Below are 23414 nucleotides of genomic sequence, written 5' to 3'. Positions count from 1 at the left end.
TGGCTGCACTTGGCAGGGCAAGAGGGAGATGTGATACACCAGAAGCAAGACACAGTAACAGTTGAGTGTTGGAAAGACATTCAGTCCCTGCCTCTGTGTGGGGACGAGCGGGAGCCAAAGAAACTGCAGCTACGTTTTTGCAGAAAGGGCATTTGCAGAAAGCTTGTATGAAAAAAAGTAGTTCCTTGAGTTATCAGAACTATCAGTTGTGTTTTCCCAAAATGTAAACTACAATACGTCTTCAGCAGATAAGTAATCAACTGGATCATTTAGAGGGATTTGTTTATTATCATGAAATTACAGAAGCTGGCCCCTGGTTTTGAGTCTACCTCCCAGTAAGAGTGAGTGGGTGGTGTGGGAAGAAGGTGTGGTCAGTTCCTCCATCGTTTTCATGTAAGAGGAGGTGTAGCTGAGGCCTGAGGTTGGCCATGGGAAACTAAGAGACAAATGTTCCAGAATGGTGTTCCAAACCCCAAATGGGTATGGAAATATGTGTGAATCTTGTGACTGGCCATGTTAGGGAGCTCTGTTGCCCAAAGCGGTTTGTTATAAAAGCGAGTGTGGAGCCATGTGAACGCATTTCAAAGAGAAATAATTAAGTAATGACACTTGGACGGCGATGACTTGTCCCTTCACATTGAGACGCGTGTGTTTTCAACGGCGTTAGTAATCCTCTCATCCAACTGAACGGCCACACAAAAGACATGGAGTCTTTTATTTTAGATAATGGCTTTCAGTTGTGACTATAGCATATATGCAAAGTTACTAAACTGTTGCTGCTGAAGTTTTAAATGGGTTAATGTTTAAATGGGGTTCCTTATAAATGTAAATGGGCTGTTTTTATACAGCGCTTTTCTAGTCTTAACGACTACTCAGAGCTCTTCTACATAGTACAGGAACCACTCACACACTGTGGCCGAGGCTGCTGTACTTCACCTGCTCATCACGTTAACACACACACACACACTCCGATCGTGCCTTGCCCAAGGAGACTTCAACATGGGACTGCCGAGCCAGGGATCGAACCACCAACCTTGACCGCTCTACCCTGAGCCACAGCCGCCTCGTATATACTATAAAACATGTTTGTAATTTATACCAGATGGCTTTCTTTGCTTAAGGCACCAGCACAACAATCTGAAAGTACTGAGCATGTGCATGTTAGCACAGTAAGGAGTGGTTTGAGTACTGATGCTTTAATACAGGTTGAAGCTTACTAGAAATACAGTGACCAGTGAAGGGTCATGTGAGTTATCATAATAGATGGTACCCTTTTTTCTTAAGCTGCGCTAGCTGTATGGATGTGAAGATGCAATGCCAGTCTGCCAGTTGGACAGTCAGTCAGTAAGTAAGTCCACCACTTCTCTGATCTAAGACCTGCAAAACAAATGATATTCTAATCTTTAGATTCACTTTTGTTTAGTGCTAATTAGAAAGTGTTAGCATGCTAAACTAAGATGGTGAACATACAGTACCTAGTTAACATGAGTATTTTCACATCATCATGACTGTATTAGCATGCTGATGTTAGCATTTAGCTCTGCTGTGCATTGGTACCTCCTGAAAGAGCCACTAGTATAACTGTAGACCACCGGTTCCCAAAGGGGGGACCTTGAGAATGGGCCATTGGTTCTGCAAGATTTATCATCACGCTTCATTTATTGTGCATTTTTAATGAAGTTTCACCTCAATAAAGATTTTTGCCACTGGTTCAACTCCCCGTATGGACCAAAGTACGGAGTATGGTCTGGTAGCTGGAGAGATGCACCTTCACCTTCTGGGCACTGCCAGATGCTCTTGAGCAAGGCACCTTAACCCCCAATCACTCAGTAATACTGAAAAATACAGAGAGAGTTGTGTGGAGATGATAATCTTAAATAGCTTGGTATCAGATCATTTGGCAATGGGTTGAATGTGACGGACGTTCATTGAAATAAAAATGTTGCGCCCTAAAGCTTTAAGGACTTTGATGTTTTCATTGAAAGCCTAACCATAGGGTTTGCAGTCTTAATGTAGGAGCTCAGATTCTTTCTTTTTTGTTTTACTACTGTAATTTCTAATATTAAAAGCTTATCATTGACACATTTGAACACCTTCTTTGAAAGAATCACAATAAAAGAAAACATTTGGGAACCCGAAGTGCTAAATACAACTAAAATGCTTTTGTTGTATGTTTGTATATCTTCACTGTTTTGGAGTATCTTCCCAAATGGGCTAGGCCAGAGGAAGATCCAGGTATGTACTGAAAGGCCACGTCGGTGTAAGGTCCACCAGCGTGGATCATCTGGACTGCCTGCTGTCTTTTCAGAATATCAGTGTTTAGCCGCCGATAAAAGCTAGGCTCGGGGAATCAAAGGAAACTGGATCAGTGAAGAATGGTACGCAGCTGTGCTCCTCATGTGTGCAACACATTTCCATTATATAACTCCTTATGGGCCTAAAACATTTTTGCTTTTGCTTTTTCGTTGGCCAACTGTTAGGCCTGTCTGCTTCCTATTTAGTTTTTGTCTTACAAAAAATTCCTTCATTTCTTTTTGACCCCAGTGCGTGTCAAAAATAACGGCAAGAATCGTTAGCCTGTGTTAATTACAGACAAGGCCCAAATGGGACATTTGTTTTTCTTTCTCATCATCATGTAAATAATGTTCTCTGTTTGAATATTTAAGGTTTCAGTGGTAATGCTGTTTTCTTTCTATCATACTCTCTTTGTGACTGAAACAGAATCTGTGATTTATTCAGTTCATGATAATAGATTTCCCCCAAAAGACCCATGTTTGTCCAATTATGGCTTCCATTGTTTGTTTCACAAACAAAACAACTAAATGAAAGACATTAAAGCACCAAAGCAGATGCAGGTGGGAGCCTCCCACTGTGCAGAAATAGATGAATAAAAACCTTTTTTTCATCCCTCCTGCCTACCTGTTCTTCTTAATTACATGCTCCATAACTTCCTCAAATGTTGAACTGCTGAGCTTTGAAGCTTGAGATGACCAAGCAGAAAAAAAATCCCAGCCCACGGCCTCTCCGCCTTTCCCTGATCATCGTTGCTGATCCGAGGTTATACAAATCATGGAGATAAAGCACGGCTTTTGGAGGATATGTGATTTAACAGATGCACAGTTTCAGCAGAATGTCAAGTGTTTGGGCAGATTTAAGGGGCCGGGTTCATCCCTGCAGAGGAAATGCCTTGTATAAACAGTTTTTTTGCCTTGTTTCTCAGCTTTCCCTAAGCAACGCCTCACAAACAGAGAGACACATACACACACACACACACACAGTAACAAACACATACACACAGACAAACACATGCATATGGAATGCAAAAAACTATACACAACCATGCACAAACACAAGCAGCTCCACAATCAGTTCAACTTCTATACTTGTAAAGACCACCACTGACCATAAAAGGAATAGCTTTACATTTTTGAAAATGGAGAAAAAGCCTGGCTCTGTCCAAAGGTAACAAATTTATGCACATGGATGTGAAGTGCAAGTTGAAATTATTGAACAAAATCTGCCGTTTTACCCATCTTAAATGACCTCAATTAACAAAATAGTGTTATCTCAATGGTCTAACACTCAAATTGGTGTACACAAGACCAGTAAAATACTCATACAATCAAGTACAGCCCATACACACACACACACACACACACACACACACACACACACACACACACACACACACACACACACACACACACACACACACACACACACACACACACACACACACACACACACACACACACAATGAGGCAGCAGGAGATAGTGGAAAAAAAGAAAGGCCTACGGCAGGAGAAATAAGTTTCTGTTTCCTCAAAAAAGAGCAATGCCCCCCCTCCCCTCCCCCCTCCAGCCCCATCCCCAGTCTACCTACCATTGCAATCTGTTACCAGTTTACTTTAACACCTGAACACACACCCACACACATAATGGTGCACATCTGGTGCATCTGTCAGAGTTATGAGCTCCATCCAGTTCTGTATATCCTGCCTGATGGGCACAGCAGCCCCGGTAACAACACCGGGGCAAACTTAACAAGACACTCTACAACTCTGTGGAAAATGTTGATTGGAGAAATATGCTGATAATCTGTTTTATGGCAAGACAGCAGTAGCTTTCACACAATGTAGTGCTTCTCGGACTCAGGAGCTGTGTTCTCAACAAATAAAACCCCCTAACTGCTGTTACCCCCTGCATGCATCCATCTGTGTGAAAGAATGCATGCATACGTAAGGTTTAGAATATGAAACCAGGTGCGTTGGACTGAGGGGAAAAGGGGACTGAGTACCCATGGCCCTCCAAAAAGATACTAGAATGAATATCTGTGGATGTGGAGAGGTGCCCATAGAAAATGCCTTTCTACAGGGCCCAGGATGTAGTGCTTCGCCCCTGTACAAAACCTAAACTTCACTGTTGATTCACATAAAATTCCACAAAGCCCGTGCATTTGTTAGAACTGTTGACAGCTTGGTGAAGTGGCTTTTCCTGTGTGCATCCATCACAAAACACTTACACAAAACCTCAACATGCCATGCCCTGGTACAGGGACTTTCAAGAGCCAATCCTCCTGGTAAAGAAAGAAAAGACATAAGTTTAGGGAGACACCAGCCAGATCTAATACTTTCACCACCACCCGTTTAAATTGTGTTTTTTTGTAGTATCTATGTTATTTGCTTGTCTCACTGCTCCTCTCTTTGGTCTCCTAAGAGATTACTTTGCTGACTCCATTGCAAAACCCATACTAGGATGTCGTTATAATTGTAGTTTTAGGCCATTGAGATTTCTTGATTCTGACTGACGTGATTATGTGACATTGGAATGAGACACCTGGGAGGGAGGTGTTTGCCATCCTAAATGAATGCGCCATCATTGAATTGTTTGCCAAGTTACATGGCAAATGTCTTCAATTACTAATTTCACCCATTGAAATATTCATTGCTAACTTACTTACGTACTGAGTGTTATTGACATGCTACACTTGATTCCATGAAACTAACTTCCACTAACTCCAAAGCCACAACACTACTATGTTGCATCTTCTCTTTCCTCAGTAGAAATACCGTTAAAATGGAGACATAGTGGATTAGCAGCTAACTCAGCCCTGGTGACTGCACATAGAGAAGCACTCCAACAGTACTTGCGTCGCGAGGAAGCTCTGAATAATATCTTCTGAATGTAGCCTCACCTGCTAGCTATCCATCTCAGATTACACTACATGGACATTTTACCTACTAAAACTTTGGAGTTCCTGGAAGAGGTAAAAGAGCATCTACTCTTGCTGAAGACCTTTCATTGTATAAACCAAGAATAATCCATTAATATTTGTAGAAATTACAAACACAAACTCCATAAGGGGATGAATAATGCTTTAACACCACTCAAATTACCCCTTAAAAAGCTTCCTAAGCATACGCTTGGCCTCCATTACCCTGCCAAGCAAAATTGGAGCGATTACTCAGCACTTTACTTCAGACGAATGAAGCCTACATTCTAGCCACTTATTCAAGTCAGGGCTCAACAGAATTGTCTTTAGATAAGTTCCATATTTAGAATGATGCCTCGGCTTGTATGTCCAGATGTGATCGCTGTATCCCACTTCAGGAAATGAACAGTAGCTTGGGTTTCTTGGATATGGCCACCTGCTGGAAGCACAAACTCAATATCCCCTCTGTTCTCCCTTATAGTGCAGATTCTACTATTAAGTCATCTCTAAGACACGGAAAATCACACAAGATTTTGTACACTTTTATGGTCTCTATTCATCATTGCTGAAGTGGGTACATTGCCATATGTACGAATGCATTGCTAGTTTCATTTCCATAGTTCATTGTAGAAGAAGCCATGGGTCCTTGAGTAAAATAACAAAAAAAGCTTTCATAGGAGTTTCATATTTTCATGAGTCATAGGGTGGTACTGAGTCAAATTCATTCAGAAACTGGAAAGTACAGCATTCTGCAGTAATATGGAAACCACAGGAAAGCTTTGACTGTGACTTTGTGTTTCAGCCATCCATGTTACTGGTCCTTTGTGACCCACAAGAGACCTGTATGGTGACCCAAACGGTTATTTAGAAGCATTGTGGACTATTTAGCTGGACTGAAGCTGACTGGGGGGTGACGCCTCTCATGCTTGCACATTCGTCAATGACTGAACCCTAAGGCTTGTGTGATCCAGCTCAGAAAGGCAGATCCCCTTAATCAGGCACATCACTGGCTTGGAGTTAATGTCTCTGTAGACCTCTGGTGTACTTCAGAATCTGGCCTAGGCTAAAACTGTATATTTAGCATCTGGGCTCCTATCCCGAACTCTGTTGACTCATCCCTGCTTGAGGTCAGTATTCTCACTTTTTCATCGCACACTGAATAGGATTCAGTCATGCTGTCAAGTAAGACTGTCCTCCCCAAAATATGGCCCCTTAAGCCATTTGTACAAGCAGATTATTACGACCCATATTTAAGGGCTGGGCAATATATCGATATTATATCAATATTGCGATATGAGACTAGATATCGTCCTAGATTTCATCATACATTTTGGACACCATTATAACGTTATATGGTAAGTTTAGTCTATGTTTGGTTTTAAACGTCACATTACGGTAAAGTGATGTCCTTTTCTGAACGTACCAGACTTTTCTAGCTGTTCCACATTATTGGTTATTATTCATCTAAAATGTAATTTTTGTTAAAGCACCAAATGAGAACCCTACAGTACTGTTGACATTGAGGTATTTGGTCAATAAAATCGTGATATCTGAATTTCTTTACATCGCCCAACCCTACCACATCTACATTTATAGAGGCAGCGACCTCAAGTGTCCGTAGTAATTATGACGGACGGAGAGCAGGAAATCAGGTGACGTAGGAGGACGTAAAGAGCACCAAAGTCTGCATAGGGAGGCGGTCAGGGTTGTGGACGGATCAAACTAGGATATTGCTGTGTGTCTCTTGTGGCCAAAACCCAACCAGGGGCAACATCGAAATTGCTCCTGTGGATCATCTCGTAGAGGGCACGAACAAACAACCTAAGTGGTCGGATGGGTTGGAGGACTTACTTTGTCAAGCGGATCTCAGAATACAGGGTCTTTGAGGAACCTTACCACTGATCTGATATGCAGTGAATGCCTCTACCACACAGTGTGTTGAGTCTCAGAGTAACACAGTGTCCATCGTTGGTGTAGGGTGCATCGTATCCGCTTAACTTAACAAAGCTAGACTAATAACACATCACAATTTCAAGTGGATATCAGTGTTTTTTTTTCCATGAACTGCCTATTTAGAGTTAGACTTGTATATTTAGACTTCTTGACTTTGCTTATTAATACCTCCTATATGTCATCATCCTTGGCTAGCTTAAATCAGAGATTCACCGACGTGTTTACAACGACAACAATATATTTGCCTGGTATTCATTTCCGTTGCACAAATATCTTTTTTAATTTGGTTTGAACTCTGGTGTGTTTGCCTGTTCTGTGTGTTTCTTTTTGGCTGGACTTTAACTCATGAAACCTGACAGCAGAGGAGGACAATAGAGAACACTGTTGTTGGTGTGATGTTCCTAAACAGATGCTTTAAAAAGGTATAAAGTTGTAACTGGTAAGTGTCCCCCTTTTTTGCATCTCCATCTGCTGGGCATCCATCATTACTGTGAGTATTAATTCTTTCCTCATCAGATACGGTTAGAGTGACGTAAGGCCAATCCATCTCCACCCATTTCTTTGCTTATGCTGCGATGGAAATAAGTGTGTTGTAGGAATCAACACATGCATTTTCCTCTAAATGGCCAGTGAACAGTTTGTTCCTAACGGCAACGTCTTCACAGGCAAGAAAAGCAACTTCCAGAGGCCAGATTGAATGCTCCAGTCATGTGGAGGGAGTCTCCTGCTTTTATTTGAGAATAGAATAAACACTGAGTGTGTATTCATGGTTTTATAGAGCTTACAGACGCATTTCCTATGTTTTTCATAATTTCCACTTAATGTAGAAACCTCGTGACATCACAGTCATACCCGAAACATCATCTGGAGGCTGAAGAAAATGTCTATTTCTAGTTTATATTATGACTGATGAAAACGTTCAGTGACTCATCTGTCCTATATTGCATACCTGTCAGTGGTATGAAAGCTGGCGGTTATTACTGAGAGGAACACAAGCTGCTCTCTTTCATCCGCCCACATGAAGTCACCTTGGTGACATGCATCAAAGTACCCTTCACCACAGATGTCAGCTCTACCTTTTGTGTAATTTTTTAAAGCGGTGCCTGTGACAATAACATCACCCAACACATTATTTAGTCCTCGTCCCACAGTGACTTTGAAAGGTTTTGATTTTAAAGGGTCTGTGTCGGGCTCCGTGCCCACTAACAAGGGAATACATGTTTCCTAAGAGATGAGGGAATCATTTTTAATGTAGTTGATCTGCCGACTTCCTTCTTTCATCTTGCTTTGCACTCAAAACATAGATTGTAAAAGAACTGTTTGTTCATTTTGACAACATTTTGTTACACTAAACTCATTCTTTGCACATGTGTGACAGGAAATGGGGGGGGGGGGGGGAATTGATCTTCAGAGGTGCAACTTACTGAGCCCCTGATCATTTTATTGATACAACTTTGCACATCATTTTTCAGTTTTGTATTTAATCTGCATTGAATTGCATGGAGTTATTAACGTATTGTTTTACCACATGCCCAGGAACTACGGCCAGAAAACAGCAATTGTGCTTAAACTAGTACACTCATCTCTCCTTGTTTTTATTCCAGGCTAGTGTCTAATTGTGCAATGTTCCTGTCTAAATAAAATAACATTAGATTACATTACAAACAGACACATTTAGTTAGCAATTATCATAAAAGAAGCATTGTCATTTAGTAGCATGTGTCAATCTATGTTCTTACATTTAACATGTTCCCCCATCTCGGGGAACTCGGGGTTACATACGTAACCCGAGACGTTCTCTCAGAACATGTAAAACTTGTAACTCAATGGACATTACAACAGTGGTTGCCTAGCACCGCCACAACAGTGCAATGCTTTACGGGACATTTTGCTGGTGTGAGTAATGACCTACAGACACCAGAACATGGATGCAGCGGGCCGGCTCATAAACACTTCCATATGGTGCATTTTGAAACCATTTCAGAAATACAGAAAATGCAGAAATAGCTCATTTGGGTAGTTACTGAACGTTGCCTGATAACCAAATGCTGTCAGAGCTAATCTTTCAAGTTGTTTTCCCACAGATGTAAGGGAATTCATTTCACAACATACTGACCTCTGGGAGCAAAGCCTGTTTTAGTTCACTGACAGACATCTACTGCAGCAATCCTCCCATTAACGGGCTTGAACTTCAACAGCAAAACGCTGCTGAGGTTCCTGTTGACACTTAGTCTTTGGTGTAGTCCTCAACATATTATAAAGCATACTTTATGTACAAAATGCTGTAGTATACAATAATATAATGTTGATAGGGGAGGATACTAACAAGGAATGTCCATGGATACAGCAGCCCAGTTGGGACACTGCCAATGTCAAAATGAAGAATTTTGAAATGGTAAACGCTGCATTCCTTAATTCGTTTGACCACGTAAACCATGCTCAAAACACATCTACATACAATCACCTTGCAATGCTAGCAAACATGTTAGCAGCAGATTTCAGGTCTTCTTTAAGACATTAAATAATTGGTCTTCACTAATTATGGACTGAAGCGTCGGTTTCTTTAGCTTCTCAATGCTCCACTATGTTCAAGAGCCCGGCTGATAGGAGTTTTTTTGAGACCGATTTAGAGAGAAGAAATTTACAGATTACCTGGAATGAGAAAAACCTTTTCTATATGGATTTATAATATAATATATATAACAAGGTTTGAAGCAGGTTTGGTGAGAATGCGTAGAATGAACCAAAAACACCAGAGTTGCAGACTATAAAACCCAAATAATGATCTGCATCTTTCCCATTTCACTGTCTATCGATCAGTTGTTAACATATAACTTGTGCAGATTATTTCAGCTTCAAAACTCATTGTCTACAACAAGCCATCAGCAGGCCACTAAAAACAGTGGTTTTAGTAAAGCTACATGCTGGACTTTGAAAGTAGACTTTCTTTTATAATTTCCCCAGCCTGAGCTCACTATATTTTTAAAAACAACGTTGTAGTTTGCAGCTGGGACACAGCTACTGTCGCTCATGATCTCCTACAAGCATATAAAGTCATATTTTACATCTAGACTGGACTAGATGGGGTGATATTCTTACGTATCCAGGTCCTCTGGAACCGAGAGAGTCGTGCACGACCAAAAACATTACCTCTGATTCATAATTTAATCATTTAATAACCAGAAAAGACAGAAGCTTACCGATTGTTGCAGCTAACAGCTAAGAAGTTAGCAGTCACGGAGGCCTCTTCCTGGTCTTTCTAGCCTCAACAGGGGATTTTCTATCAAGCCTAGAACTTGGGCCTTTTTAAGGGGTCGTTGAGCATTAAATCCAAACTGTTACATCCAAGAGATTAAGATAAGATTGATCCACATGACGTCCTTAATTCATCGCGTTTTCGCTCATTTCTGCAGCTAGCTCTGTGCTCTGTCTGTCTTCTGTGTATGTGCCATGACGTCATTTGTTTACGGAAGTGAAGGCAACATTATGCCCATATATGGGCATCAGCAAGAGCGAAGAGTATAGAGTTGGAAAAGATAGTAATCCTCCAATTCAAACTAGTATAGTATGTGATCAAAGATGTTATACAGCGGAGAAGAGAGATATCTACCGTTTTACAGAGGAGAATGGCGTCACTGGTTTGAGATTTGGCGTATATTTGGGCCTTTTTTGAAGAAATGTAAATAGTTTGTGCTTTATATGAGTTATAATGTTTATTATGTTTATTTTTGCATGTAGGATAACTATTTTAGACACACAAATGCTTGTGTAGCATTGCTGTGGGTGTAATATCTATAGCCTACATATGACATTATCATGTTAATCAATGGGATAAGTGAATGTCAAATATTCTAAAAACCCAGTTTGTCCTGAAAAAATACTGTTAATATCTTGACTGTAGACAACAGGGTTGATGTTTTACAAGCTTTTTAAGAAAATAAAAACCAGACGGACAATGAACTGTAAAAATGACCTTAGGTCTCTGACATATATTGACATATTGATATTGCAATGGGTTCTAATCACTAACGACTCTAACACATCAACCTCTAACACATCAACCTCTAACATGCAACCTCTCAAGCAAACTCATTTCACTCTTAAATGAAGTCTCTCCTGATTGAAATATCGTCTGCAATGTATGGCTGTGTAAGGGTGTTGGCAATAAAAATGAACTCATAAGCTTTGTATTATGCTGCGCTTGATCATTTTATTGTGGCGGGACAATTAAATTCATGGCAGTGTGTTGTTGCTCCTCCTTAACAGCGTTCCCATTGCAACCTGTGCCAGGAAACCTTCCCACACATTCCTTTATCCGAGATTCGTGAATTTATTTGTTCAATGTGGAGAGACTTGTTGCCATGGTGGCCCACAGATAACACATAATATTAATTAGCTGTTGAGACAAAGGGATGTAATAGACACAGGATGTAATCAATCATTAATTAAACTATCTTTCAGACAAACGTTGCATGGCCTAAATCACTATACCAATGTATGGTTCCTCAAACCAACGTTTTATTTCTTCCTTTGGTGTCGTTTTAACATAAGAACGAATGTTCAAATAGCTGAAATGTAAGAAAAAGGGCCCCAAAGAAGTAATGGCAGAAAAGGCAAAATGTAGGAAAAAGTCAGGAGAAAACCCCCCTCCAGATTTGTGACATCATCCTATCCACTGCTCACATCCAGACCAAACAGGGCCATGTGTCTGGTTTTAATTTACTTCTTTTTCTCCCCCCTCCGCTCCCTCTCTCCTCTCCTCACCCTCCTCTCTTTCTTCCCCCCCCTCTCTTTAGAGAGAGTGGGAGGAGGAAAAGAGAGGTGGCCGAACTCCAGAAGATTTGAAGTTAGTCCCATCCCAGCCTTGAACTCAGCACCACAGCTCCACTAGTTGGAGACCGGGAGGGTGTCTGTCTCTTTCTGTCTCAACTGTTTCCTCCCTTCACGCAGGAGCCCCCCCCCCCCCTCTCTCTCTGCACACCTCTCATCAGTGACCTTCTCCCAGCTCTGCTCAGCCGCCTTCCTCTGGGAGGTGCTGGAACAGCCAGCAAGGGGGATTTACCTGGAGGATAATGACCAAAAGTTCAGCTCGCAGTCATTTACACAACTGATATCATCCCTTTTCTTCAAAAGCAAACACAGTGGAGTACAGCTACATCAGCTCAGGGTAAGTTTTAAATCTGCTGTGTTCTCAGTGTGATTCATCTCGCTTAAAGAGCTTTCGGTTTTTTTTTTGCAAATGCATGCTTGCTTTATTTCTACAATTCTTACTTCTTTACGATGGTCCGTGATTGCACTGCGTGCTGATTATAAATAGTGCACTGACCACAGCATAGTTTCTAGTTGTAACATGTAGGCGCATCATAAGTGCCATAATCATAGGTTTGATGGAGTTTTTGGTTTTTAGGTCATAAATATCAGACAGCATGCGTTTAGCAGCATGACTGGAAGCTATACTTTAGTGGTGAGAGTGCTGCGAGGGCAAGAGGTGAACTGCAGTTAGAGACCTCAGCAATGTTGTGGACCGTGCATGTGAGCCTAGATGGGTGTGTGTGTGTTTCTTTTTCCTCTTCAGAAATCTCCAAATGCTACTCTTCTTTTTGACTTTATGGTTTGTGCAAAGTTCACAGCATTGGTGTGATGTAATTGTGGGGAAAGAATAAATTAAAAGTCTGAAGCTGTGATCCCAGATCACTGTTAGAGCTGTGGAGAGCTGTAAAGAGTTGCTTTACACTGAGTTATGTCAATTTATTTTGTAGTGTACATATTGTAGTGTAATACAGATTTGGTGTAATAAGCAATGCAACAGATTATTTAAGTCCCTGTTCAGAACCTGCTGAATACGCTTTATGTCGTGTCAAGACATAAGAAATGTCATTAATCATCTTTCAAAAGCTTATTTTGGTGCACTTTATTAGTATTCTGTAATGAACTTTTGGTCATTCAATTAGATGCAAGTCTGAATCTGTTAGTCAAACCAAATGTTTCTAATCTCCACACCGACATGTGAGCTCTGAAGAAGAGTCGATGGATTGGTAAATGTTTCCACGGCAGCAGTAGCTCAACAACCACACCCTCTCTGAAACGGATACAAAACTGGAAAAGTGTGAAGAAAGTGTTTTCCACTCTCCAGGCCAGAAGAACTAGGAGAACCAAGAGGGCTTTTTCTTCCATTGGACAAAGGAGGTGGGGGTGGTGGGTGGTGTTAGTGGGCTGCACAGTGTGAACCAGTGAACCAGGTGTGAGTCATTAGTCGTCCACTATCCTACAAGACTGTCCAAGTAGGGACAGAGGACTTCAGCTGTGTCTTCATTGTTTCATTCTGTATACGTATAGGATTAAATACGCAAATCACCCTTGTGTTGTCTTTCCGTCAACCAAATTTAACCCGTTCTGTCTAATTATTTTTGGACATGTCAGGCCTTTATTCATGTAGGACAGCTGAAGACATGAAGGGGGGGTAGAGGGGGGAATGACATGCAGCAAAGGGCCGCAGGTCGGAGTCAAACCTGCGGCAGCTGCATCGGGAAATAAACCTCTGTATGTGGGTGCCTGCTCCACCAGGTGATCCACCTGGCACCCCACCCAGTTCCTTTTGCCTGTTTTATAAAGCATAAAGTATAAATTATCACCCAGTTCTGTGTTAGAGCTTCTTGGCCAACTTCATTCCAACTCATCATCGCTATATGGTCAATAAACCTAATTCTTATTAATCTTATTATCTTATTGTTATTAAGATATCACACATTATTTTTGCCTTTATTGTCCTTATACACAAGTTCACGGTACTTGTGCAACGAGATTTAAGCAATCCCTTTACAGCGTTGACACAAAAAATATAAGAATATAAGATAATAATACTATTGCACAGTGATGAAAAGAAATGATTGAGTACTAATATTTATTGTGTATAATGACAATATCTTCTTATTTTGGCTAATAGTTCAGATCTGAGGATTGTATGTATGTTGATGCATGATTACAGCCTGTTGAGTGTATGGACCTCTTCATGTTATTTGTGGGTAATTTAGTTGAAAGAAACCAATATCTTTGATATAGACACTTTTAAAACGGGTCAAATGTGACCGGAGGACAACTCAAGGGATTAGTAATTTTGAAAAAGAAATTCCATTGGAAACAAAGTTCATGAGCTACTACTTTTACACAGTTTTATTTTGGCAAGCAACTTGTTGCTATGATACGGAAAGGAGGAACTTGTCATCGCCTTAAAGCGAGAGGAAACTTGGTGTGTGCTCCAGATTAGATTTTTTATGGGTTCGAAATATTTTCACATAATTTACAGCCAGTCCTGTGACAACAAAACAGCTCTTACTGGAAGCCAGGATCTAAATGCTTATTGGAGGAGCTGCATCAGGAGACTTCTTAACAAAGACTTTTTGGATGTGCAGTATAAATCTGCATTAGTCTGTTTTATGACCGCTGTTCTCTCTTCAGCTTTTTGTCTTTTTTTTCCATGAAGCAGCACAGATGTCTGGAAGGTTGAAGCATTTTTCAGACAGGACTTGTCTTTGAAAGAAAATCCACACCTTCGCTCACAAGGGACGTAATAGTTCACACTGCTTTGCGTTGGTTAGTGAGAGCACCAGGTCTGTGGGGGATGATGGCCTTACATTTTTACCATCTTTGACTTGTTTGTGGTCATGTTGAGCTGCTGATTGATGGATTAAGATCACCGTGACCCCATTTGACTAAAAAGTGTATCAAGTGAAAAATAAAACCTAATGATCTCACCCAGCTGAAGGATGTACATATTTAGGCTGAAGCTACCTTCCTGTGCTTTTCTCCCATTCTAACCAACAGTGCACAAGTGTCACATTTAATACCTGAACTGGATTGGCTAAGGAGCTTGAGCACACATGTGCTAGGTACCAGACAAGCTAATACACAGCAGCTGTGTGGAACTGCCTTCCCAGCCTGCCCCCCCCTTCCTCTTTTAACTTGATCATTGATCCTCCTCTTATCTGTGCCACACATGTCAAGTCACATCCTTCCAGTGGAAGGGTGTGTTACGTGTACAGGTCCACACGCTAACTAGCACAAATACAGTACACACTGTGTGTACGATAGATAGTTTCTCTGCAGGACTCGTCCCTCGTGACTCCACTTAAATTACCGAGATCTTTTTTATCAGTGGTTTGGGACGAGATGTCGGGCATAAAAAAACCGGTCTTTAGAATCTATTTATGCAAATTGGCATCAATAACTGTGCTTGACAGTATAATTGATATGTTCATGGTTTCAGTCTGTGATTAAGTGAACAGCTTCCGTTGAGCCAGATGACAAAATGATCCATTAAGCCCCGAGCATAACCTGCGGTTGCACAGAAGGTTTCTTAGTAGATGCACATGATCTTTGACAAATTCCACTTGTTTAATTTAAAATGTGCAATATAGCCAGTTACATGCATGTGAAAGCTTGGTTTGCTGTGTCATTCATAATTTATAACACAAAGTGCAATAACAAACAGTATCTACAAGTGGGAGAGATCCTATGTAACATCTTTGGTGATGTTATTCCTGCTACGCATGTTGCTAAGGAGACGGCTGCCAAAAGAAATGCAGCTGTCCCACTGTGGCAGCAGGACCCCCATCAGCTTTTTGGAGTTGGAAAAGATGTTTTCAGTCCTGTTAAATGTACATGTCAGTAATGGCAAGAACGTTCACCGCCCTATATAGACATGACACTATATATCTCATTTGAACATGAATCACAAATTAGAATGATTACATTTTTAATTCATGGAGATTTTGTTGTTACTAGGCTATTCCAGTAAGGAAGTGCTTGTTAAGTGTGTATGGAAATGGTCTTCATGTGATCTTTATTTGACTTGTAGAATCTAACATGCTGTAAACACAAAACTAACATGTCGCCTTTAAGGTTTCAATGGGGACTTTTGTTAGCATATAGTTGCAATTTTACACATTCATATTAATTAAGAGTACTGTTTCTGAACACCTGATGAATGTAAGTCAAATATTCCATCTCCTTTTAGCTCTGGTTTGGTCTCCACCAACTCCTAACAGAACTATCTGTCTCTGTAGCTGCTAAATGTTTCCCTATGTTCACCAGCTAGCTGCAAACTATATCAGTATGATATTTGGTGCTGGACAGATAGCGTTCAGTTTGGTTTTTAGTGCTGATTTAGGTGTTGAAAGTGCATTTTGAAACCTGTGCAGCAAACCATTTCTATCTTGTAGTTTTTTCCCAGAGGGACACAGCTTTCAGTTTTGTGAGGGGACTGAGCCGTGTTCCTCTTCCTGTCCTAGGGGCCCGCTTGGTGGAGCTGGTGTAGCAGGGAATTAATTACATTCTGTATCTGTATCTGTCCTTGAGGCTGATGGAGTTGTGTGCTGTCCTGCACCTGTGTGTGTGCTTGTGTATGTGCATGTTTATGTGTGCGTGGGTTCTTTGCTATAAATGAGTGTGTGAGGTCCAGCTGCATATGTGCTTCTAAGGGCACATTGCAGCGTCTTTGTTGCTCTTGAAAATGCAAACTGACAGCGTTAACTATAAATAATACCACTGAGCAAGATATCCTGTTATATACAGTATACACAGCAGCACATTATGCTCACTGTATAACAAAACCTGCTCACTACTTAAACTCTGAGCTTTCTTTATAGCCTGTCACTTTGTGGCGGGGACTGGATTGCACATAAGACTGAATAATGACTCAGCATATATCACCCAGCAGGAGAAAAAAACACTAACATGCTAAAAGATCACTTATGTTTAGAACATCATGGTGTTATACAACGGGCTCTGGCAAGCAGCACGATATATGGACCATGGAGATCTTTAGCTTCTTAAAGTGTGTATGATTTAGAAATGTCAGACTTTGGCGACTCCTAGTGGTAGAAGCAAAAAAAGACACTAATCTACTTCACTACATGCTGACTTCCCCCAACCTCACATGGCTCTTAACTGGGGATAATGACATGGAATGGTCATGAAAAATTCATTTTTACGGTGATTGTCAACTTCATAACAACGCTCATAACATCGGGGCTTTAAGTTTGGAGGGATGGCAGTTTTTAAGCTGTGACCTGTAGCTTATATTTTGTGCATGCAGTGAGTGAGTGAATGTATAGTTGATTAAGGTTTTCTGAAAGAAGAAGATGATGACTAATGATGGACTTATTGAGTTCCCTAGGACTGCCTGAAGCATGTTTGTAGGAGATGATTTAGGCTGAGACACGATGATCTTTATGGGTCGCTGACCAGGATTCAGATGTATACCACAGAGTATCAGGGATCATCAAATTCCTTGGTGAGGAAATCAAGAGTTACTCTTTGTGTTGTCCTTTTTTCTTAGTTTTTGAGTCTTCCTTTTCTCAGTACGAGTACTGAACTGATCATTTTACTTATGAAGACTGTTTTTTTGTTTTTTACATTTTAGTTGAAATTAACCCAGATATTCTGATATAGAAACATTTAGAAATGGGTCCAATGTAACCCAAGGACAACAGGAGGGTTAAAGTATTATTTGTTATAAATAAAAGTGCACTTATCAATAACTGTTATTAAAAATAGATTAAATGAAGTGAAAAATCACCTGCATCTTTCAGCTTTATTATTTCAACCTCCCTGCTCTCATGAGCCTGGATTCCAGCAGCCTGCAGGTGGGCAGCTGTTCTCAGAGAAAAAACCACTGTACAAGACCTGTCCAGCATCCAACAGCTGACAGACACGGTGACAGACCATGACTAGCTGGTGAACATAGAGAATTTAGCAGCTAAAGAGCTGGATACTTCCCCATGTCTGCTGAATGTGTAGATAGCCAACTGTCTGCTAACGTGTTTGCTGAAACATCTTCAGAGTTCCTCCCGAGTGGCACAAAAGATTGATGCAGCTTTAAATTAAGAAGGTGTTTTAGAGACAGCACCTTTTTTACTTTCTTTCCTAATTGTGTAACTAACGTCGTTCCCCATGCTGCCATTGCTTTGGCTGCTCGTATCAGGGAAAACAGGAGTCCACTGTGCTGTGTTTTGCTCTGTGGCGGCGAGAGGAAGCCACAGTGTTGACACATTGGTCAGGCCTGGCGGACGCTGCAGTGGCTTCTGAGTGACCTGAAATCACATGAGCATGAGCGGGGAACACAAACATCTGGTGCAGTGTCCAAGAGAGCTTCGATTTCCTTGAAATAAAGGAACTTAGGGGGCGGAGCACTGGGGGACTGAAGGGATACACATCTCCTACTGCAACAGTGTTCAAAGGACACGTTTCTTTCAACTCTATTTAAATATATTCTAAGTGCTTTACTTGTTTGTTTTATGAAGTAAAGTGTATAACAGAAAGTTTCCATGTGCAAACTATCATCATCTTTATAAACAACTCTGCTGCTGCCGTAACTTTCCTCAGTCTTCCACTGAATGGCCAACAGTTCGTAAGTTGTTTGTTGAGTTTTGTTTGGTCGGTGCGTTTTGATGTTTTCACTGATTGGCCTGACGAAAAAGTAAGTAAAAATGTTAGGGTTACTGTTTTGTCCCCCACTAGTTCAGAGTTTCCTTCTCATCTGCACAAACAGCAGACACAGTAAAGAAAAAACACGGTGACTACAACCAACCGTACGCCTGTGGTGCATCAAATATGACAGCCATGTGTTTATAAGTCATATTTGCTGTGTATTGCAGATGGCTTTGACTCAAGCCGAGCTGACCCAGGTTTTCCTATCCTCATGAAAGGGTCTCTTTGACTAAACATTAACTTCATTTGCACACTAGGTAAGATCAGAGGGAAGCTTGGTCCAGAATCCACTTTAGACACAGGTCCATTTTCACAGCTGAAGGTTAATAATATTGTGATAATATTGCGTGTTGTGTTGTTGTCCAAGATTTCAAACCAGATGCAGTGCTAGGTAAGCAAAAATCCCTTGAGCGTGATTTCCTTTGCCTGTGACCTGTGCAGCATTGTAATTGGGCCTGTGTTTTATTTCATTGCTTGTCAAACTTTCCTTTTAGTTTTTGTTTATAAATTGTTGCAATGATAAGCCCAATTAGCTGCGCAATGGGTGCCAAACTTGGTTTAGTTGTATTTATATTACTGATAACATGATTCCCTGCATGGCTTTCCCTGTGGCCTTGGTGGAGGTAGCCAAAAGTTTAGGGAAGCAGTTCAATGACTGGAGGGTTGCCAGTTGGGTCCCTCCATCCGCAGGATAAACCCGGAGAGGTGCCCTTGGGCAAGACTATGAACCCCTAACTGCTCAGTGATCAAACATGTCGGGCTGTGGTTGTACTGGGCAGCTCATTGTGTATCTAAAATGTGTTGGAGTGTTGTGTTTAAGGCCTGCGTAAACGGAAAAATAAAGCCCCCCCCCACACAGCTTGGCATAAGTTAAAAACTGCTGGGGTCAGTCAGAGTAAAATGGGATTACATAAAAAACCCATAAGCCTCATGACTTATCATATTCCATCTAATAAGATCATGATAAAAGACAGATGAACTGTAAAGAAATCTTATGTGCTGCTTTATTCTAGAGCACTGTCCATTATAATTTGCTATAACTGCGTTTTGCACTAGAATGCATTTGTCATTTTCAGTTTTATCACAGTTGCGCCTCCGAATTCCCTTTTCAAAATCATAAATGCACTCTTTTATTTCCAATAAAATAGACATACAGTTAATATCTAATTATGCAAATACCACTTTCCTTACAGTACACTCATTAGTGGCGGCCTCGGAGCTGAGCCTTTATTGTTTGGCTGCCAGCAGGCACCAAGGCTGTTAAAAAGAGACTTCTCCCCCCATCATTAGTCTAATGGTGAAGACTCTGGCCTTGTGTCCCATCTGAAGCCCTTTCAGTTTTACTTTGTTGTATTTAAGTCTTCATATGCTTGTGTAAAAGTCTTCCTAATTGCAGAGTTGAGGGTTAGTCTGTCACATCACAGTTGGAAGTTTGAGTTAATTTGGGCGTCATTTGTTTTTCAGATCAGAGTTCTGCCATTTTAAGTTTGCTTTAGTGCAATTAAAATGTACTTGCTCTGGCTGCTCGTTTGGGAACCGTATTATCACCTCAGGGTGGTCTGAAAGTGAACAGGTTGTGTGTGTTTCTGTCCTCTTTGTTGACCTTTGTAAGGTTTGGACTAAGAGAGTTAGGAAAGTAAAGGAAATCCTCACTTCTTAACAGGATACAGGCAAGTAATTAAGCATAAATATGTGTGTTTGCATCTGTAAATATGCTGTTTGTTTGTAAGAGATGATTTTATAAGGGGAACATCTTGGTGTAATAAGGCTCATTACGTTAGGACAAAAAAACATGCATTTACCAGCCTGCAATTTCAACCTTGCACACAACTTAGAAAGTTGTATATGATTTAAGGGATGATAACTTTTATATCTACACATGACCATATATTGCTGGTTGTTTGTGTGACAACACATCATCATCTCTCTCTCATTCCCTCGCTCTCAGCTGCTCACATGTTTACCAAAGCAAAACCAGAAAACTCAAGACGTGTTCCATTTTGTTTTGCTGCGGCGACAGCTTCAACCTCGTGACAATGTTTGCAACGCCTGACAAAGGTCGGTGCAAGGTCAGGCTATCACCAGACCAAGTCGAGCTCACTAGATCTGAGACTGAGCCTTGGTCTGGGGAGTCTGATCTGGGTTTTCTCTGCACAAGAAGCGGGACCAATGGGCATAGTTCAAATAACTCTGTACGTAATTGGATAGTCCTTCAACCAATCAGATCAACGATCCGGGTGGCGTAGAAGTGACAGCGGCATCACAGGTTGCTGCTCTTTAGTGGCCGCCGCTATGTTGAATGTGAACAAGAAGCTGATTGGTCGCTTCTCTATCGTCATCGTGTTAAACCCACAGATAGTGCGCCAGGTAGATAAGCCAGTTTTTGATTGGTTCCTGTAAAATTGTGAACTGAAGCAGGAGAATTAAACGTTCAGGTTTCCAGACCGAGCTGCAGGGAGAAGTCAAATTGCCGGCATAGTGGGCGGGGCTTACTCAGTCTAGTGTAAACCCAAACCAAACCAAACTATAAATGCTGCAATGTTTCAAATTCACCCACGAACCACACCGAGTCTACCAAACTATAGATGTGAAAGGGCCCTTACTGTACATACATGCATTACTTCTCCGTATTTAGCCACGTATGACCTTACTTTCATTTCCTGTGACATTACTTAACATTACATTGGGGAAATTCTGACTGAATAGAAAACACACCCACTTCTTCTGGATAACTGGACTTTCCAGTCCAACACCCCTCTAAAGAACACTTTCTTTTGTGAGTTGGAAAGTTCTGTCTTTGCCAAGCAGTTAATTACTAAAGCACATTGGCGGGTATTTTAACAGGTGGTTTCGATCATTACCCTTCTGGGCTTCAGGTCCGCTACTGAAACTCCAACACATGCTGCAGCTCCGTCATTAACACAAACCAGAACCTCTGGGACCAGAAGACCTGGTGATTCAATTCTCATCATTTTTATTGGAACATAGCAGCCTTTATTGGCAGATTCCCTGTCTATTACCATGTCTATTTTAAATCTTGGACAGGATGTACATGCTTGCCGCTGCCTTGTTGATGTGAAAAATGCTAATCCCACCGTTAGACAACTGGGACCTGGTGATGCTTCAGCCGTACCAGTAGGAAATCTCTTAATTTTGGATGAAACAGGTTGACAGGAGATGTGTGGTGTGTCAAATAATAGATGATACATTCTTAAACAATCCCATAATAATAATGTATCCTTTATTAGTCCCACAAGAGGAAATTACAATGTACACTCGGTTGTTATTAAACACATAACACTGTTGGGCAGCCCCCCTGCTCAGTACCACACACATGCACTAAATGGAGAGACAGGGGGCTGCCCATGGAACAAGACCACATGGGCAGAACCCAGTAGGTGAACTGGTACCTCTCCAGCTACCAGTCCACCACCATAGGTTGTTCCGTGTGTGGACGTTAACAGCGACCCTCCGTTTCCCAACTCAACTCCCTATGGACTGAGCTACTGCCCCCCCATGTGACATAGTATGTTGTATTTTGAGCAGCATTGCAGCAAAATTAGGAAGTGCAACAACATTTCAAATATCGCATACCCTATCCCAGACTCTCAGAGACTACTACCACAAATACAAATTATAAACATAGATTTAGCATCTGTTTATTTAAATTACAACATTCAACATCTGTACATTTTATGTACGTAAAAATCTCATTTATCCAGTGCCTGTTATTTATCTCTTTTCAAAGCTGTACTTTAGCCTTTTAATTTATTTGTGGTTATTTAAGTAAGTTGTACTACTACAAGCATCACTTTTCACTACGGTGGTATTTTTTCTGCTGCTTCTGTACGACTGCTGTTCCTGGTCCGGATTTTATCTTTTTTTTTCTGTGTTCTGTCTCCATCAAGAGAAGCAACACAGAATTTCATGATATCTGAGTATAATTACAATATCAGATCATTTTGATAATCGTGGCCAAATGAAGCTTCTTGGTACTTTTTGAACCATTTTCTTTATTTTCTGAGCACACAAGATGGCCGCTTTTGGTTTAAAGCAAAAGGCTCATGGAATGGCAATTCAGTGTGCTTTCAATCTTTCGTGTAAAAGAGAGCGCCATCTAGTTGGCTCAGAAAATAAAGGCGTATTTTCCATAAGGAATATGTTAATTTAAAATGTATTTTTTTTTAGACATGCAGAAGAATCATTCTTCATTATCCTTATGATAACCATATTGCAACAGTAGACCCATTTGAAGAGTGAGGTGTTGGTCAGGCCTTGTGGTTTTTAGGATAGAACTGGTTTACATTCATATCATATTTGCTTCTTGTTTTCCAGTTGTCCCTTTGCTGAATTGGCCGTAGAAGATGAAGAGGCATCGGTTATTACCGCTATGTGCCCTCCTAGGGGTCCTGTTTGCAGGACTCCTCCCTCACCTTGAGGCTCAGGAAGGTAAGTCAGACCAAGTAGATCTCAGCTGCAGTCAGCAGGCTGAGCTCATTTTGCAGATGATTTGTCAACTTTTTTCAGTTTTACGCAATGCTCAGGAATGGATTTTTTCATCTTCCCGTTTTGGTCCCCTAAAAATGTAGACTGTAGTCTGCACCTGCACCTGTTCATATAATGCCAAACAAGCAGGACTTTTTAAAAGTGCTCATGAGATCCTAAGAAAACTAAATACATTACAGTAATTAATTAAAATACTACATGATTTTTCACTTTTACTGTCTATTTTTCAATTATTATTATATGGTTTTAATCTGAT

General features: G+C 40.9%; 1 protein-coding gene and 1 long non-coding RNA gene across 4 annotated transcripts in view; one reads left to right on the top strand and one right to left on the bottom strand.

Annotated features, from left to right (window-relative positions):
* Nucleotides 1–1835: 1835 nt before the first annotated feature.
* On the bottom strand, nucleotides 1836–7401 carry LOC117952568. The gene is made up of 3 exons (XR_004658453.1): nucleotides 7391–7401; nucleotides 2151–2160; nucleotides 1836–1964 (listed from the first exon to the last, which is right to left on the bottom strand). It is a non-coding gene; the product is annotated as an uncharacterized LOC117952568 (long non-coding RNA).
* A 4600-nt stretch (nucleotides 7402–12001) lies between these two features.
* Nucleotides 12002–23414, top strand: part of LOC117952542 (collagen alpha-3(VI) chain-like) — a 48803-nt gene continuing 37390 nt past the window's right edge. The window contains exons 1-2 of one of the 3 annotated variants that reach the window (XM_034884896.1): nucleotides 12002–12332; nucleotides 22988–23101. In XM_034884896.1, the coding sequence (XP_034740787.1) occupies nucleotides 23017–23101 (85 nt within the window). In that variant the 5' untranslated portion in view covers nucleotides 12002–12332; nucleotides 22988–23016. The remainder of the gene's footprint in view (nucleotides 12333–22987; nucleotides 23102–23414) is intronic. The other 2 variants (XM_034884897.1, XM_034884899.1) reach the window with 2 other exon arrangements.

The sequence above is a fragment of the Etheostoma cragini genome, chromosome 11 (assembly GCF_013103735.1).
Source record: "Etheostoma cragini isolate CJK2018 chromosome 11, CSU_Ecrag_1.0, whole genome shotgun sequence".
Classification (NCBI taxonomy): Eukaryota; Metazoa; Chordata; class Actinopteri; order Perciformes; family Percidae; genus Etheostoma; species Etheostoma cragini.
The sequence above is the reverse complement of the archived record's forward strand: the minus strand, read 5'-3'. Positions and strand labels throughout refer to the sequence as shown.